Source organism: Sciurus carolinensis, chromosome 2 (assembly GCF_902686445.1).
Source record: "Sciurus carolinensis chromosome 2, mSciCar1.2, whole genome shotgun sequence".
NCBI lineage: Eukaryota > Metazoa > Chordata > Mammalia > Rodentia > Sciuridae > Sciurus > Sciurus carolinensis.
In genome coordinates this window covers 153,092,565-153,113,134 of record NC_062214.1, presented here as the reverse complement: position 1 = coordinate 153,113,134, position 20,570 = coordinate 153,092,565, and the positions used below count along the sequence as shown (strand labels likewise).

The 20,570-nt window shown below is 34.3% G+C and overlaps 1 protein-coding gene across 2 annotated transcripts in view; it reads left to right on the top strand.

Annotated features, from left to right (window-relative positions):
• Txndc16 (thioredoxin domain containing 16) overlaps nt 1-20,570 on the top strand; it is a 113,352-nt gene that overhangs the window by 50,278 nt on the left and 42,504 nt on the right. For both annotated transcript variants that reach the window (XM_047541293.1, XM_047541292.1), the window contains 5 exons: nt 5,347-5,437; nt 9,126-9,276; nt 16,227-16,393; nt 16,882-16,942; nt 19,636-19,759. In XM_047541293.1, the coding sequence (XP_047397249.1) occupies nt 5,347-5,437; nt 9,126-9,276; nt 16,227-16,393; nt 16,882-16,942; nt 19,636-19,759 (594 nt within the window). The remainder of the gene's footprint in view (nt 1-5,346; nt 5,438-9,125; nt 9,277-16,226; nt 16,394-16,881; nt 16,943-19,635; nt 19,760-20,570) is intronic.

Genomic DNA, 20,570 nt, shown 5'->3' with positions numbered 1-20,570 from the left:
ATAATGCAGGCAAGAGATGGTGGTGGGTGTCTGGGACTAGGGTGTTAGCAATGAGATGGCAATAAATACGAATTGTAGCAGTATTTTGGAGGTAGGAATAACTGAATTTGATGCCCTACTAGATGTGGAGTGAGAAATATCAGAGGCAAGGGTGGCTGTGGGTTTTGGCCTGACGTACTCAAAAAGCGAAATGCTAATAACTGAGGTAGAAACAAATGGGAATAGACTAGCTTAGAAAGTTTGGAGAGGAAGTTCTGAAGTTCACTTTTTGACATCAGACTTGTAAAATACCCATGCAAGTAAAGAGAGCACTGGGGCAGTTGGATATTACTGAACTGCGATTCTTATGTTAGAGTTACAAACTGGGAAGACAGACTAAGGATATAAATTTGAGAAATAAAGCTATGAGATTAGAAGAAATTACCAAGCCAGTGAGGCTAGATAAAAATGAGAAGACTGCAACCAAACCCATGAGACATTTCACCATTTACACATTGAAGAGGTGAGGAGGAATCATGTTAAAACATGAATTGGGCTGGAAGAGAATGTGGGGTCAAGAGAACTTCTTAAGAAACTTATTTGCATGTTTACAAAAAAGATCCAGTAGAAAGGGGGAAAGTAGGTCATGCAGGAAGAAGAGGAGAGAATTGCTGGATAAGGTCTTTGAGTAGGCAAGAGGGGATGGAATTGAGTGGTCAAGGAGAGGCATGGGTCATTGGTGGGAACACAAAAAGTCACTCATGGTGATAGTTATAAGACGATGTGGGCATCAATTCAGGTAAATATTGTTTGGGAGCTTTGGGGTGAGTTTTTGTAATTGGTTCTCTTTTCTCCATGAAATGGCTATTAAATCATATATTGTAATAGAAATAAAGTCTCAGCTAGTTTGAAAAAAGAAGAGATGACATTTAGGAGACCTGGAAATAAAGAATGGTAGCACTAGTAGGTAGCAATAGTAGTCAATATCAGTGATTTAAAGTAAGACCATTAGCTAGGTGGTTTTGTTGTTTTGTTTCGTTTTTTTCCTTCCAGACAACTTTACTTTTATGGATGTAGGTGCAAAATATGCAGAATACTGGGATTAATCTGTATTGTGTTTTAGCCTAATGAGCAGGGAATTAAAAAAATTGACCATGAAATTTAAGCTTGATTAGGAGAAAAGACCAGAGTGGGAGTGAAAAGTGGTAGAATCTCTGGATTTCTGGTCCTCTTGGTAGGTTAGAATCGCGTGCCTGACAGAGTAACCTAGGAGTGTGTGATTGTGTGGGTGCTAGACGTGGAGATTATGGGGGGAGGTTGCAGTAAAGGGTAATCACAAGACTTTGGAGTAAGATCATAGAAGTGACTGATTAAGGTAGAGGTGAAGAGAGATTGCTGAAATAGAGAAAGTCAAGAACTGATATCTCATACTATTCGAAGGTGCCATAAACATACATTGGAGAAAAGATAGCTTCTTCAGATGGTGCTGAGAAAACTGGAAATTCATATATAGCAAAATGAAAATTAAATCCCTATCTCTCACCTTGCACAAAACTAAAAGTAGATCAAGTACCTAGACAGTAGACCAGATACCCTGCATTTATCAGAAGCAAAAGTAGGCCCAACTCTCCATCATGTCTTCTTAGGAACCAAATTCCTAAATAAGACTCCTGAAGTACACAAAGTAAAATCAAGAATCAGTAAATGGCACTGGGTTCATTTCTCAGCACCATATATAAATAAATAAAATAAAGGTCCATCAACAACTAAAAAAACAAACAAAAAATATTTAAAAAAAGATTTCTGTTAAAAAAAAGAATAAATGGGATGATATCAAACTAAAAAGCTTCTTCACAGCAAGGAAACAATCCAGAATATGAAGAGAAAGCCCACCTAATGGGAGAAAACCTTTGTCACCTGCACCTCAGATAGAGCATTAGTCTCCAGGATATATAAAGAACTCAAAACACTTAACAAAAAACCAAATAACCCAATCAATAAATGGGCAAAGGAATAGAACAGACACTTCACAGAACAAGAAATATGATTGGTTAACAAATATATGAATAAGTACTCAACATCACTAGCAGTTAGAGAAATGCAAATTAAAACTACACCGATATTTCATCTCACTGCAGTCAGAATGGCAATTATCAAGAATACAAGTAACAATGGCAAGGATGTGGGGAAAAAGTTACACTGATATGTTGCTGGTGGGAGTGCAAATTGGTGCAACCACTCTGCAAAGCAGTATGGAGATTCCTCAGAAAACTTGGAATGGAACCAACATTTGACCCAGTTATCCCACTCCTCAGCATATACCCAAAGGACTTAAAATTGGCATGCTGTAGTGAAGTGGCCACATCAGTGTTCATAGTGCCTGAATTCACAATAACTAAGGTATGAAACCAACTTAGGTGCCCTTCAACAGATGAATGAATGAAGAAAATGTGGTATATATACACAATGGAATATTACTCAGCCATAAAGAAGAATGAAATTGTGGTATTTGCTAGTAAATGAGTGGAACTGGAGAATATCATGTTAAGTGAAATCAGTCAATTCCAAGAAACCAAAAGCCAAATGTTCTCTCTGATATGCAGATGCTGACTCACAAAGTCGGGGGAGGGAGGAGTGGAGGTTCACCAGATTGATGGGGAATGGGGGGATGAAAGAGGGGATGGGAATAGGAAAGACAGTAGAATAAATCGGACATAATTTTCCTATGTTCATATATGTATGCATGACCAGTGTAACTCCACATCATGTATAATCACAAGAATGGGAAGTTATACTCCATGTATGTATGATATGTCAAAATACACTGTACTATTATGTATAACTAAAAAGAACAAATGACAAAATTTAAAAAGGTCAAGAACTGGGAAGCTTGGATTTTGAAAAGATCATCTATGTGGATACCAAATCACCAAGGATTATGAGAGTGGTAATATTGGAGAGCATGACAGTATGACAGAAGCTCAATTTCTCATGAATGAGGGGGAGTGATCCTGGATGGAGTGGTAGATGATGCTAACAAGGTAGGTGGGTAAGTGGAATAATTTGATACATGATGCAAGTACTAGGAGATTAAGTATAGAAGGAGAATATAACTGCTTGGAAATGATAATGAGGAGAAAGGGGAAAATAATATATGAAAAGGAGGGAATCATCAAGGAAATACTTCAAGAAAATTTCCCAGAACTGAATTATTTGAGTTCTTTAAATTGGAAGGACTTGTGAGTCTCAGCACAAGGAATGACTACAGAGCCACTCCAAGGTATCTCATTTTGAAATTTCAGAATACTAGGAGTAGTGGGGAGATTATTCTAAAATCTTCCAGAGGGAAAAAAACCGAGTTTGCAATTAAAGGATCAAGAATTGAAATGGCATAGAACCCTTTGTTTGTAACCCTGGAAATGGAAGAAAACAGAACAGTATTTTCAAGATTCTCAGGGGAGGGACTGGGGCTGTAGCTCATTGGTAAAGCACTTGCCTAGCATGTGTGAGGTACTGGGTTTGATCCTCAGCACCACATAAAAATAAAGGTATGTGTCCACCTACAACTAAAAAAAAAAAAAGATTCTCAGGGGAAATGACCCTAGAATTCTATATTCAGCCAAGTGTAGTTAATTGTGAAAGTAGAATTGAGATGCTTTCAGAAGTGTGGGCTGACAAAAATGTGTATTTTATATGTCTTCTCACAGGAAGGTGCTAGAGAATCACAACAAAGAATAATAATAATAAAGAAGATATGAAGATATGAGTAACAGACCAAAGGACCCCACAGGAGAAGCGGGGGGGGGGGAGGGAGGGAAAAGAATGAAAGAGTGAATCCCAGAAAGGGAGTTTTTGTGCAGCAGGCCAAGTAGCAATACTTCATTATGGAGCAAATCAGAAGGCTCTGCAGAAATGTCTCCAAGATAATGGAGTTGGTAGTGTTCCTGATACATTTGAAGATGAGAGAAATAGATAATTATGGAAGAACTTAGGAAGAAATAAGGATGAAATTTAAACAAAAAATTTTATAAAGATAGGTAAAATTAAACAAAGTTGTCCAAAAGAGGAAAAATGGTCATTCTGTACTGTGTGATTCATCTGTAAATAATACTTAGTCATAACAATGCAAATCTGAATACTTATCTAAGAAAAATTAGAATTAGATTAGAAGAGTTAAGGGATGGAAAGTATGTACATTTCTGGAGCTGAGTTTCAGAAAAGAGACCTTAATTTATTATCTTCTGTAGTGTAAAGTCAATACATAATAGTAAAATTCTATGTCTGTATACCCATTTGTGTCTATTACATGTGTGGATGTATATTTATCAGAAAATAAGAGTATAGGAATGCATTTAGAGACTTAGAGATAAATAACAAAAGAAACAGTGAAAGAATTAAAAGTGGATGTCCCTTGGGGATTAGAAATGGGATACAGGTTTTGGGAATGGCTGTTCTTTTTAATATGCTTTATAGAGTTGTCTTTTTAATAGTATGTTGACAAAAATATAGTAGACATACAGATATAAACATAATATGAAAATTGTGAATTCCTATTCTCTTCCCTACTATTGGGAGAAATATTACAAATTTGTTACATTCTGAAGCATAACTCATTTTCTGCTTCCTCTTCTTCTTTTACCTTGAATAGAATAGGCTTTTATTAGAGCATTATGATTATACATGGTAATTGGGTTCATTTTGACAAAATCATATGTGCAAGGAATTTAATTTCATTCCACATTCCCCCTGCCTTTTCTTCCCTTCCTCCCTCCCCCAATTTTCCCTCCTCTATTCTATTGATCTTTCTTTTGTTCATTTTTTATTTTTTAAAAATTGTAGATGGACATAATACCTTTATTTTATTTACTAATTTTTTTATGTGATGCTGAGGATCGAATCCAGTGCCTCACACGTGCGAGGCAAGTGCTCTACCACTGAGCTACGACCCCAGCCCATCCTTTATTTATTTATTAAAATATTTTTTAGATGTTGATAGGTCTTTTATTTTGTTCATTTATTTATATGTGTGCTGTAAATGAAACCCAGTGCTTCACACATGCTAGGCAAGAGCTCTACCACTGAGCCACAACCCCAGGCCCCTTTATTTATTTTTGATGGTCACCTTCTACATATGCTTAAAGGTAAAATTCCCTTTGGTATATTTATATGTGCATATAACATGATTTTGTTAAATTCATAGAATAGACATTTTATAACTTATTTGCTTACATTTTCCTAATTGGGATCCTGCAAAGACCTTTCTTTAAATATAATAGGAAATAGAAGAGTGTGGAGTAATGTGCAGAATAGAAGTTTACAGAGTTACACTAACTCCTCCTACCTTCCAATTCCCTTCATCATCTTCAGAGCACAGAGCTGTTATGGAAGCTGCCTTTGTGTATGGAACCACATATCAATTTGTCTTAACCACCGAAATTGCCCTTTTGGAAAGTATTGGGTATGTATAAGAAGCATATGTCAAGAATTTTGTTATTTGTTGTTCATTTATTTCACATTAGTAAGTCAACATTTCCATTATGTGCTTGCAGCATGGATTTATCCCAAAGAATCATAAATAGATGGGAATAGATAAGTGAAACTTGAAACACCCTTTATTACTTTCATTTGCTGTACCACAGTATGAAATTATACAGATATAATATTAGACTGAGGTGATCAAGGACAGTTTAAATAAGGTATGAAATGGGATCCTATAGAATCCATGGACAAGTAGAATATTTTAGGAACAGATCTCTCCCAGTGATCAAATGGGGGGCAAAATAGCAGCTTTCTTTGTCATAATAATCTTAAATGTATTTAAGTATAGGTTTTCAACAGAATGTCTAAATTTTTATTTTTGTCTCATTTCTAGCTTACAATTCTAGATAAAAGCCTACTTTTCAGTATTTTTGGTTGGGCAACTGAGGGTTAAAGTTTTTCTTTCCTTTATTACTTAAGAACACAAGAAATGATCAGTGCATTTTAAAGACTAAGTTTGGCTTCAGAATGCTCTTCAGGAAAATTAATCTAAAGCAAGGCAAAATGGTGAGGGAGCTTTTATACCATGCGTGAATTTTAACGAGCCCTCCTGCTGACCTCTCAGAAAATTGTAGCTATTTGATACACCACACACAATTGTTTAAAGCCCATTTTATAACTATAAATTTAGTAGGTAAAGCTTAGAAAACTGATAGAGTAAAAAAACTGGGCAAGAGTGGGGAGGAAAGAAAGTTGGGGAAGAAGAAAGTTCCTACAAAGAAATTGTGCTTTTATTGCTCTGTATTACATAAACCTGTATTCTTTTTTCCATTAGCCTCTCCGTACTGAACTGTGATTCTGTTGTTCTTCATTAATGACTTAAAACTGATGCATATTTTATTTGTAGAATTACAATTTGATACCTTGAAGCTGCACTGTAAATAGTCACTCAAGTGCAAGAAACAATAAGCAGTAGTTCCACCAGCCACTTTGCTATAACCCATGTAGACTGCCAATTTTCCCATCCTGGAATCGGAGAAGGCTTGATACTCTGATTCCTACCGTGATTCATGCTATCCCCGCAGTTTCTCTGAGGGTGAATTTGTGTTACCACCTTCTGTATTTTTAAAGAAATGAATAATTACAAAACAGTAACATGCTTAAAATGCAAAGAGGTGGTTATTTATCAGTAAGGTACAGGTTCTGTTTTTTACCTTATACATTTTGTTCAGCAAGATTCATATTCTTTCCCTCCCTCTCTTGCTGATATAAGAACAAGGCATGGTATTATTGTGGAAGGTGTTTTGGATTTCTCCATTTTTAAAATTAGAAATACCATCACTCTTTCATTTACTTTTGAATATATGCTATATTGGGGATGTTTGAATTATTTTTTCATGAATAACAAGATGGTGAAGTATCATACCTAGAAGTGATGTAGCCTGGGAGGACTGTGGATTCTGAGTGTAGTGATCCTGTGACATCACTTCTGGATGAAGTAGTTGGCTATGACTGAGTTTTCTTCTAGTGGGCTTGCAGTGGCTGTATTCTTTCTTCCATTTGTTCTTTCTTTCATTCAACAAATATTTATTGAATGTCTTCTTTGTACTGGGCATTCACTATTCCAGTTTCTGGGCTAAAAAGTACTTAAGAGTAGTATATTGCTGTATCCTGTTAGGCCTGAGTAAGTTTGAAAGACAAGTTAAAGGTATGTGTAATGGATAGTGATGTGCCATAGAGCCACAGTACTTTCTGCTGCTCTCCAGGTTGCTTCCTAAAGAATCTGTGTATAGACCAAAAAAGGTATTGCCCCTACCCCATCTGTACATATCACAGTCACACAAACAAGATGGTAGCGGGGCTGACCTGGCAGCATCCAGTCCACTGTCTTACCTGAGGGAATGAGATCCCCTCTCCCACGAACTTGAACTGTACGTGGTAACAGTCTTACAGGAATGTTTCGCCCAATTGCAGGAAAATTGAGAGGTGTCTTTACAAAGTGAGGTGGGAGCTGAAGTGTTAATAGCAAAATGAAGGTCCCCTGAACTCTTGGTATCAGGTTTTTATATTTTTTTCTCTATCATTTTTCTGATCCACTTGTTTGACTTTTTAAAAAAATTTTTATTGATTATTTTTAGTTATACATGACAGTAGAATCCATTTTGATAAAATTATACATGCACAGTTCATATCGTATTCTAATTAGTACCCCATTTTTGTGGATGTACATGATGGTGGGATTCACTGTGGTATATTCATACATGTAAACAGGAAAATATGTCAGATTCATTCCACTGTTCTTCCTATTCCCGTTCATTGATGTGGCTGCATCCCTATAGCATGCTGATTTTAAATCCTTTTTTTGTATTTTGTGAAATATCCCTTTATACTTCAGGAAGGTCTCTCTTTTTTGGTTTCTGTTATCTGAGAGAAAATGATTCCAGATTAAATAACTTTCCAAGATTTTGTTATTTCAGAGGTTATGATGTGAATCCTGCCTTAACTAGGACCTTCTGTATTCAATACTTCCCTTTCCCCACTCTGTGACTATTCAGGTTTCCACTCAAAAGGTTATTGAGCTTTACTTATATGGTTCCTTTTATTTGAAATGCCAGATGTTCTGTTTTCTTGAAGAAGGCATTCTCTCCCTAAGTGCTATGATTGTCCTTTCTTTTTCTTTCCTTCTTCCTACCTTGAGTCAGAATGAAATATTTTTGTTCCTCACTACATTTTGGATGTTATTGCACTTAAAACTGCATTTTAATTATTGTACTTAAAATATTTCCTTTAGTTTAATGGCTTTGAGGATTTGAATTATCTTATTAATCTTTATCTCTTGTGTTTAGCATAGGGCCCAACACATAATAGGCATTAAATAAATCTTTTAGTGTTGCTTTTCTAATCATTGACTCTATTATAAATTACTTCATTATTACATTTGAAATTAGTGAACCTCACTCAGCTTAAAAATGTCTGAAGAATTAAAATAACATTTTAAAAATAAGATTTTGTAGTATTTTGCCAAACCTTACTAATGCCATATGGAGATTTTTTTAAATGCTATTTTAATTTTGGCAGGTCTTATCACCACTATAAGTTTCTCTTTGAATTCTCATACTGAAAGGAATGCCAAAACTCAAATTATAAGCCATATTTGCCAAGTTTTGTAATATTTCAGGTACAAACTCACAAACTCCTACCAACTATCACATGGTTTCTATCTTAAGGCCTGTTTGGCTAAAGTTTATTCCAAACAGTTTGGGTTTAAATTATACCTAGAAAATTTGTGTTACAAAGCTTCATTTAGCTTAGTTCTAGAAAAGCATCTATATTTGAAGATAATCTAATTGTCCATAAGGTGACAACTTTTTATTGAAACAAAATTATGTAGGTCTATCTATAAAGTAGAAGCTACATTGTGACAGCTCAGGGAGAAAATTGCCTGTACAACTCATGTTTTTGTTCAAACATTAAGGTTAATTTACTTTAATATCCTTTTCCTCTTTTTTTGACCAAGTTCATTTTATTTTAATGTTATACTCTCTTAGGCTTTTACTGAAACAGTAATTCAAAAACATGAGACTTGAAGAAATTTGTTATGTTTTATTGGTTGGTAGGATCAGACATTGAACTTCATTAAGTGAAAGTTCCTAATTTTTAATTTGCAGATCTGACAATATAGAACTTGCACATCTCTACTTTTTTCATTGTAAACTAGTCTCGGACTCGACCCAGCAATGTAGAAGGACACGGATGGAACAGTCATTGACAACACTGAACATTCACCTGTTTGTTAAGACAATGAAAGCCCCTCTGTTGGTATGTACCTTATTTTAAAAATAATAACTAATTTGTACTTAAAATTTATTAAATTTTGATTCACAGATATGTGTTTTGCTTAGATGAGTTTTATTTTTTCACTTTTCTTTGGGCATTTTCATTCCATGGGATTTGTGAGTTCCTTATTGAAGTTGGAATATAAGATAGACTGTGATTAAAATGATGTTTTAATGTCTTGATTTTCTATTCCAGTGAAACCTAAATACAGCATTGGATAAGTGAAAATATTCTATAGTAGTTTTAATGGCTCTGGGACTTGGTGGCTGCTCACAGATCACCAAGACCACATTCTTTTAAAAAATATATATATATATTTTTAAATTGTAAACAAATGGGATACATGTTGTTTCTCTATTTGTACATGCAGTCAAGGCATACTATTTGTGTAATCATAAATTTACATAGGGTAATGTTTGATTCATTCTGTTATTTTTTTTTCCCTTCCCCCCACCCCTCCCACCCCTCTTTTCCCTCTATACAGTCCTTCCTTCCTCCATTCTTACCACCCTCCTTAACCCTAACCCTAAAACTAACCCTAACCCTAACACTAACCCCTCCCACCCCCCATTATATGTCCTCATCCGCTTAGCAGCGAGATCATTAGTCCTTTAGTTTTTTGAGATTGGGTCATCTCACTTAGCATGATATTCTCCAATTTCATCCATTGGCCTGTTTTTTGAGTATCCTTTGATCATTGTTTTAAAAGTTGGTAGATATTGAAACCATAGGATTTCTGGCGCCCCACTTTCCTTAGCAGTAGCCTCAAAGAATGTTTTATAGAGATTCACTAGATGATGGCAAGCAGCAAACTTTTCTCTGAAATGTTAAAAGGGTTTTCCTGAGCACTTGAAAAACCTTGAGTAGATCTTACTCAGTACATTTTTTTTTTTTTAGAAAAATAGAATGGTTTATGTGTATTACAAGTAATCCAAACAGCACTGCAAAGTATAAAGAAAAAAATTGTAAGAAGTTACCCAATCTCATCACTCAGAAATTGTTAGATGACCATCACACCAGTTATCTCTACATCCATACACACATATGGATAGAAGAATGTGTGCGTTAATGGATATATTATATTGAGTGCTACCCTGTTGTTTTAGTGAGCTTTTTTTTTGCTGCTGCATCCAAAAGACCTGACTAGAATAATTTAAGAGGAGGAAAAGGGGATCATGGTTTCAGAGGTCTCAGTTCATAGATAGCCAGTTCCATTCAGGGCCTTAAGTGAGGCAGAACATCATGGCAGAAGAGTGTGGCAGAGTAAAGCAACCAGGGAGAGGGAGAGGGAGGTAGGGTGAGAGAGGAAGAGAGGGGGAGGGAGTGTGCAACAAGCTTTCCTCACTATCACAAAATATAAACCCCCAAAAGACCTACCTCTTCCACCCATACCCTACCTGCTTTCAGTTACCACTCAGTTAATCCCTATCAGGGGGTGAATTTACTCTTTGGGTTAAGGCTCTCATAACCCAAGAAAGTTTCTAAACTTTCTTGCATATTTCACACACAAGCTTTTGGAAAACACCACATTTCTAAAACATAACACCTATAGTAAGAAGAATTACAGTTAATCTTATTTGAGTTTAATTGAAGAAAAACTAATATGAAACCAGAAGGATTATGGAACTTTTGATAAATGTTTGTTGTTCTTTAGGAAGTATTGTCTGAGGTATTGAAAATGATTATGGAAAACAGTAAGAAATTAGCAATCATTAAAAAAACAAAAAACTTAGGGGACTGGGATTGTAGCTCAGTGGTAGAGTGCTTTCCTAGCACTTCGAACTGGGTTTGATCCTTAGCACCACCTAAAAATAAACAAACTAATTAATTAATTAATTAAAGATACTGTGTCCATCTGTAACAAAAAATACTTTTTCAAAAACTTTCCGTTTTAGGTAGAATTGACTTACTTTAACTTTGAAAGATGAGAAAATTATCTTCATATACTTATTTTCATCTCTGTTCCTCCTGCCTCTCTGATTTTTTTCTAGTATTATTTATACACTATTAAGGTTCATAATATTTATGCTATTTTATAACCACAATTCCCACTTTTTAAAAAGCCTTGTTTCTGGAAATAGAGTCAGAGTTTGTCAGCCACAATTTTACTGGCTTGATTCCTTAGTTTTTTATTTTAAGTAACTTTTTCTTTGGTTGGAGTTTGACTGCAAGGAAATTTTTTTTTTTTTTTTTTTTTTTTTTTTAAAGAATGTGGTTTATCAAGTTTATAGCTGGGTGCAGAGGCACAAGCCTATAATCCCAGTGGCTCGGTGGGGCTGAAGCAGGAGAATAGAAAGTTCAAAGCAGAATAGAAAGTTCAAAGCCATCCTCAGCAATTTAGCAAGGCTCTAAGCAACTCAGCAAGACCCTGTTGCTAATATAAAAAGGAACTTGGGAATGTGGCTTAGTGGTCAAGTGTCCCTGGGTTAAGTTCCTGGTACCAAAAAGACAAAAAAACAAAGAATGTAGTTTATCAATCGTTTCCCTTTTCTAAGGGAGGGTACAGTATCTTTCCATGAGAAGAACACCCTCTGAATTTGTTTTGGTGTCCTTTTTGAAGGGGGAGATAGTTCACTGTACAGTTCTTCACCATTTCTCTCCATCCCAATTTTCTTCTTTTCAAATATATTCAGGTATTACTAAGAATTCTTAGAATTTTGTCTGCATACCAATATATGCAGGATTCAAGCTTCCTAAACTCTTCTGGTTTGTTTTTGTTTGCTACAACATTCTGGCTTGAAGTTGTGCCCCTTTCCTTATGAGATTTTGTTTGCTGTGTTTTAAAACTGTTTGTTTTTTGTTTTAGATAGATTCTGAAGAATGAGATTCTCTGATTTCATTGCACTCTATGATACTTACCAGGAATTATGTAATATTAGTTTTGCACTTAAAAAGCTAAAACTTTGGAGACTTCACAATGACTTCCAGTTCAATTACACGTGGCTGTACTTGAAAGCATGGCATAGAAAAGATATTAAGGTTCCTGTTTATTATTCTCTTGTGAATGACAGCTCTTGAAATACACATTTTATAAAATACAGTGTGAATGGTACTTCCTGGCATTGTGTAATGCAGGCGACTTTGTTCCAGCACTGTTCACAGTAATGCTCATTCTCCTCTCACATCATTCTTAACCGTCCTTCCTTCATTATCTTCCTCATCAATCCATGTGCAAGTCTTCAAGGTTTGGTCAGGGTTAGGTTTTGTATAGTGAGAGACTTTGCAAACTAGCCTGGGATTGTGGATTCAGGACTGAAATAATTTGGTATATTTACATTAAACTTGTTTATAAACTAACAAGAATACGAAGTATGATTCAGACATTTTTGTAAACTATTTTGTATGTCTAATATATAATCATTGCAATTAAAGGGATTCATATTTCACTTCTAAGCATATGAAAATTGGTATAGTTTGGATTTTTTGTATGCGTGTCCATCTCTTTTTTTTTTTTAAAGTATAGAGTACTTAATTATTTTAGATATAATGCAACTTTAATTTTCATATCATTTTAATCCTATTAAACTGAAAATAAATCTTGAGTATAGAATTTTTATGTGGGTTTCAATTTCAAATAAATTAAGATTCTACCAGACATGAAGTTATCCTAGACATATTTTTAAGTTTCTCAACCATGAACAGATGTGGGAAAATGGTTCATTTATTGTCCTATTGGCTAAAACCAAGGATATTTTGGAATGCTAATGGTTTTCTCCATGATGGACTCATTTTGTAGCTGATATATAAAAGGAGAACTATTACTTGAATCCTAAGGAGAATCTTCAAGTATACATATCTAGCACACTGTTAAATATAGATAAGTTTTTATGTATGTGTGTACACATACACCCACACATATATGTGTGTATATATTTATATAATGTATTTTTCTGAAAATTTTGCTTTTTTGTGTATTGAGATAGTGATCTGTTTCATACATTTAAGATATTTGAATTTGTGGGGAGTGAGAGAATGAGGGAACTTTAGATTATGTAGAAGGAAATGAGAGGGAGGGGAGTATGAAAAATGGTGGAATGAGACAGACATCATTACCCTTTGTACATGTATGATTACACAAATGGTATGAATCTACATCGTGTACAACAATAGAAATGAAATGATGTACCCCATTTGTGTACAATGAATAAAAAAAAATCTCTGGATATCAGATTTCTATAATTAAAGCTGGGAGAAGGATGGAAAAAAAGATATTTGAATTAAACCAAACCTTATTTATATCAGAAACTAAAAGGATGCTGTCATGGTTTATTCATTTAGCTTCTATTTCTTATTTTATGGACATGATACCTTTATTTTTTATTTATTTTTTATGTGGTACTGAGGATCTCCATGTAATTCCCTATAGCAGCTGCACTAGCCACTTGTATTTCTCTCTTGGTTGCTTGCTTTCTTTCTTTGATAGATTTTTTTTTTGCTTTAGTTCAGGTTTTTACCATCTCATGTACTGTTTTAGTAATAGCAGCTGATCTTGCCTGTATTCCTGTATTCACTCCCTTTAAGTTCATATTCCCCATTGCTGATTGAGATTCTTTTGAACACATATATGACCATGTTACAATAATACATAGAATTCATAATGGTTTCACTTTACACAACAAAGTCCTATTTTATAACAGAATATATGTGATTTTTTAAGGATCTGATATGTTATCAGTTGTCTAGTCTCATTGCTTGTTCCTCCAAATTGTATTAATACCAAATTACTACTATTAACAATTAGTGATTAATAATTTCCAAATACACAAAGAAGAAACTACGTTTTCCACTCTCTCAGGCTGTTGCACTCATACAAGTTTTTTTGGCAGAATTTAAAAACCTATGTTGTGGGACTCAGATTCCTATTTTCTGGCTGGCTATTCACTCCTCAGTTCCTACCAGCTGCTCTCAGGTTCTTTGATTATGTGGCCCTCTTACAACATTGCATCTTATTCCTTCAAAGTGGGACAGTATTGTTTCAGTGTGCTACAACAGACTCGTAAGTGATGTAACCTAACCAAGGGAATGGTTACAGGTCCCACCTACACTCAAGGGGAAGGAATCATACCATACAAACTTGTATAATCTTAGAATTCTGCCTAACACATGTCAGTGTAGAATTCTTTCTGAAAAAATTAAAATAAAATCTTCAACACTTGGAAAGTTTGCAAGAATGCACTTTCCTGTGTATCTGCCTTTATACCCCATGTTAACTGCTTGGTGTGCTCTTTCAATGTGGCAACCACGTCCTTCTGTTGTGGGAAAGTTTTGTGTTTACTTCATTGATTATTTCTTCCCTTCTGTTTTCTCCCTTGTCTCTTTCTGTGATTTCTATTATTTGTATGTTGGGCCTCTTGAACCAGTTTTATTATCTCTCCTGTCCTACCTTCCATCTGTCTTCATTCTGCTTCCTGGGAGATTTATTCAACTTTATTTTTCAGTTCTTTGTGAATGTAGTATCTTTTCATCTCCTTGAGGTTGTCAGGGGTGGTTTCTGAACCTTTCTCTTCCTGCATATAGTCTGCATTTTGTTCATTTTTTTTCCCCCCAGATTTGTTCTGGTCTCTCGTCTTTCTTGTTAGAAGTTTTCCTTCGATGTTTGTTAATCCTTGGATATATGTTTGTGATTTAGAATTTGAAACTAAAAGATTGATTGGAAGTTCTGAGAATGTTGATGAAATTTGTTGACTCAGCTCTGTAGGGTGATTGGGCCTGGGCTGCTTTTTGGTAAATCCCATGGGTTAGTATCTTTAGATTTTTGGAGGTTATTCAAGATTCCCAAAAAAGCATCTTCCAATCTTCTGCTCAGGGACAGAGGTCTGATTACCTGCATTCTGAGTGGTAAGGAGTCTTATGGGGGCACATATCAACATTTCATTAACATAATCTCCCTGATTTTGGCATGATATCCACACTCTCAGCTGTTCCTGAAATGCCCCAGATTCCCACTGTCGTGGAGGAGGGACAGTTGCCTAAACTCATGGATTCCTAGATGGAAATCTAGAGATCTAACTACATCTCAAAAGCTTTGATCTGTTCCTTTACATTTTAGAGACTTTGTGTCATTTGCCTTCTAATGGGTCTCTTCTAGTTACATGCCCTCTGGTTCCTGAGCAATTTTAGAATTATGCAGTTAAAACTGAATTGTGTCTTAGGTTTCCTTATTATGACTTAGGGTTTTTTTTTTTGCATTTTACAGTCTTCTGCATTAGTTACTATTCTGTTCTCCAGTTTTGAAAATATTGATACCTTTTCTCTTTTGTTCACATATGTGTGCTTCTCTTCTAAAAAAAAAAAAAAAAATATCCACTCTAAGCTGGGGATGTAACTCAGTGGTGGTAGTGTATGTTAGACCCTGGGCTTAATCCTCAGTACTACCTAAATAAATGAATAACATTATAGATATATGTGTGTATACATACACACACACACACACACACACACACACACTCCTATGTAGTTTTCCTGGGAATTCTGGAAGGAGTAAAATTAGATGTGCATGTTCAGTTCACTGTTTTAATTCACATGTCCCTCATTGTTTTGTGTGTGTCATTTATTATATCCTACATTATATACTACATATGAAAAAATATGAAAAAATTTGTTCCTTGGTTCTTTTTTTCCTTTAAAATATCTCTATCAGTACTAGGCTCTTTTATTTGTATTTGTTTCTTTATGATATGCTTATTTCTTATGGTTATATTTTGTATGTAACTCCTTAAAATCTGTTAGTTTTGTAATACTTAAATTACATAGGTACATTTGAAGCATTAAGCTTAAGAAGTCATGAGATTATTTTTATTAATGTATTTTGCAGACTTGTTTTCAATTGTGACTTTATTAATAAAAACTAGTAGGAGGTTTTTAAATGCAAATATTGGAACATTATCATACAATGAAGACAGTTTTTTCTTTTCTTTTTTTTTTTAATGAAGACCGAAGTTGCCGAAGATCCTCAACAGGTTTCAACTGTTCATCTCCAACTAGGATTACCGCTGGTTTTTATTGTTAGTCAACAAGCTACATATGAAGCTGATAGAAGAACTGCAGAATGGGTTGCATGGCGTCTCCTGGGAAAAGCAGGAGTTCTACTCTTGTTAAGGTATCTTAAATACTCACTGTACTTAGCAAAATACTAATATTTTTCTCATTTAAAAATATTTTTATGTACTTTTTAGTTGTTGATGGACCTTTACTTTTATTCATTTATTTTTATGTGGTACTGAGAATTGAATTCGGTGCCATGCTATGCATGTGCTCCACCACTGAGCCACAACCCCAGACCAATCTTTCTCATTTTTAATATGGTGACTTAGTCACATAAATAAACTCAAATCTCCAATAGACCCCAACATAGTTAGACTTACTGCTGAGTTAAAGGCTATACATTAATTATAAGCTTGACTAAAAGATGGAGACTAGAAAATCCATTTTGTATTTATTTGTGAAATTTCTCAAACCCTCTAAATTGTAATCTTTATTCATAAACAATTTTTAGTATGAGAACTTTTAGCTCTATTTTAGATTGACATTCTGGATGACTATTCTTCAAATTAGCAACATAAAACATTTGTTTCCATTTTGACAAAGGGACTCCTTAAAAGTGAACATTCCTCAGCACACCAATGTGGTCTTCAAAAGAGCAGAAAAGGTTAGTCATTTTATGTACTGCCTATAATGTCAGGTTATTTTAAGAAAGTTAGTACATGTGATCCTAAAGTAACATGTTTATTGTGGAAAAAAGTTTGTAAATTGTCACTATTCAGATAAAATTGCTGTTAATATATTTATTTTTAATGTTTATACATGTATACATATTTTTTCTAAAAAAATTAGAACCATGTTATTTATCTTTTTACTTAAAATAATATTTAATTACTTGTGCTTATGATGTAATGGAAATTGTTTTGAACACCAACGATTCTTTCCTTTGGCAAAACATCTTGGGTGAAAATATTTCATAGTGCTGACTTCATTATATTCCATATATATACAGATACATATATCATGTGAACCAGCAAACATGTTCCTAGGTATGTACCCAACAGAAAGTCACATGTGTGTGCACTGAAAGACAACATTATTATATGATCTTCATAATAATATGACTTATGATAGTCCCAAACTGGAAATAACACATGATCAATAGAAAGAATAAATAAATAAATTGGAATATATTCACATAATAAATATTTTATTTTTACACTTAGCCAACAGTGTTAATAATCAGAAATTGACTTAGTCAAAGCAAACAGATATAAGACCTGTCTTCAAATGACAGTGTGACCCTTCTATGTCAGATACAGTGTTTAAGAGAGCACTTACTGGTTGTCTTGCCAGTAAACTTACATAAACTTTCATTTCATAGACTTTTACATAACAGTTAGACAAGACTTAGACAGATAGTTCTCAGATGCATACATATACCTTGTCACGTGTATTTTGGGTGTCAACAATATTGTTATAACCTAAATAAGTTGTTTAACCAGTTACAAAGCAATCAATTAAGACTTTCAGAGATCCAAACCCTAATTCCTTTAAGACTTAGTTTCACCAAGTAATAAAACCTAACAAGTACAAGAAAATTATCAATAGATAAGAGAGATCAATGTTTCAGACTTCACTTCATATCAGTAAAGTTCAAGTAACTTTAACTGACTGTGCTAATTATAGCCTATCATAATAAATATTTCAAAACACTGAAAAGGCTATTTTTATATGTTATCAACATGGATAGACCTCACGATGTTGAGCAAAAGTAGTCACAAAATGAGTATAAATTGAATAGTTTTGTTATATAAATTCAGAAGTCAGCAAAATGTATAGATGGCGAGTATCTTAATTTGGCTTGGCTGCTATAACAAAATACTATAAAAAAGATGGCTTATAAACAACAACAATTTATTTCTCATAGTTCTAGAGGCTGAGAATCCTAAGATAAGGTATTGGAAGATTTGGTTTCAGTGAAAGCCCATTTCTGGTTCATACATGGTGCCTTCTCTTTGTGTCCTAACATGGTGGAAGGGATGAACAATTTCTGGAGTCTCTTATAAGGACACTAATCCTGTTAATGAGAACTCTGCCTTTATGACCCAAGCACCTTTCAAATAGCCCTTCTCCTAATGTTATCATATTGGTGATTAGGTTTCCCCAAATGAATGTTGAGGGGACACAAACATTCAAACTAGAGCAGTGATGAAGGTCAGAGCAGTGACTACCTTTGGGAGAGGGAAATAAAGGAGGGGCACAGATGATGGCCTCTAGGGTGCTAGTAATGTTTTATGTCTTGATCTATGCAGTTCTTATACAGGCATGACCTCTTTGTAAAAATTCATCAGTGCATACCCTCAAAATCTGTGTTCTTTTCTATGTGAATGTTATGCTTAAGTCAAAAAGTTAATATACAAAATTTCTATATTATATTTGGAATAAGTCAATTTGATTTACTTTGATTCTTCTACCTTTTAACTCCATTATATTTCTGCAGAAGTAAAAATTTGTTTTGAGTATAATATTAAAAAGATAAAGATATGTTATATGAAAGAATAAACATATTTGAAGTTCTAGTATAGCTATATTACATTGTATAGTTATAGTCAGGGATGATTTTCTAAAATAATCTAATGACCTAAACTTTTCATGTTTTTAAGATGTGATAGTTAGATATTAGTGAAAAAATCTTGATGGAATAATATTGATCTCAACAGAACAGAATTTGATACGCTTAAAATACCTGAGAACAGGGAGCCATTTTATGTTTATAATTAAATAGGAAATCGAACTTCTTAGTGGAATTATTTTATATATATATTTTATTTAGAGACGGGCCTCACTGGATTGCTTATGCCTCACTACGTTATGAGGCTGACTGTGAACTCTCCATCCTCCTGCCTCAGCTTCCCAAGCGGCTGGAATTACAAACTAATCACTGCTCCCGACTTGGAATTATTTTAAATAAAGTATTATTATCTGTAGAATATAAAATTAACTGATTTTGATTGGCTTCATTTGCAATGAAGCTATGTATATTTCTATATTGGAGTAGGAGTTGCTGTTTATTAGGTCAAATGTTTCACAGGCATCAGTCTAAGGCAGTTGTGACAAGAAGCAAGAAAGACTGTCAATCCCTCTTTTTGTCACCTTTTTCAGTAGTACACACTGTCTTAGGGGGATGCTTCAGATGCTTTTCTTGTCATAGTAATTGTGTATTTCCTTTTTTGTTTTTTCTTGAGAAAAATTCAAAGTTTACTTTCATTTTAGTGTCAAATAGAACATTTTAGATTAATATGCTATGCTATATTTTAGTGTTTAGTGATTTTTTAAAAAATAATAACATATTTCTAGGAAGTACCAGTGGAATTTTTGGAGTTACATGATGTCAATTTAATAATTTCCCATGTGGAAAATAATATGCACATTGAGGAAACACAAGAAGATGAAGATGATGACATGGAAGATCCAGATATGGGTAATATTTTAATGCTTGCCACCCCCCCCTTCCTGTCCCAACACCCATGAGGTTGGTGAAATTTACAATGGATTAACTTTTTCATAGCTAGTATCACATTCAAGACTATGTGAAGCAACCTGGAAAAATTTATTTTGAACACATTTTATCAAGTTGATTAGGTAAAAAGATGTAAGAATGCTGTGTTTGCTTAGTGCATACCTTTCTTGGTACACATTAGGCTTCTAACTTCCCACAGCTGTGCTTTATCCTCCAAATCAGTTCTTTCAGTCCTTTTGGCCTGCTTCATGTTTAAAACTCCATCCAGAGGCTACAACATATTTCATTTTTTAAATTACAGCTTTATAGCTATGCACAGTATTTGGGTTCATCCTGACAAACTCATACGTGCATGGAATTCAACTTCAGTTCATGATCCTCCTTTTCCCCACCCATTTCCCTCTCGTCCTTCTTCCCATCCTCCCTCCCTTCTCCCATTACAACATATTTGATTTTATTATTCCTAATAGGAAATGAAATTTTATAGTGTTTGTAGTTGTAAATGAGTCTGATTATTAACAGAATAGAGAATAAATTTCAATAACATTTTAATATTTCTTTTTAACAGTTATTTTTTAATTGCTCAAATTTTTAAAATATTCTACAGTACTTGAAATTTTTCTACCACACATTATTTACATTGAATGCACCTTCTAAACTAACTTATGCCACCTTCATTTTAAAGATAAAGAGTATTTCTACAGAGTTATGTGATTTGCCTGAGCTCACACCAGTGGTACGTGGTGGAACCTGAACTAGAAATTAAGGTTCC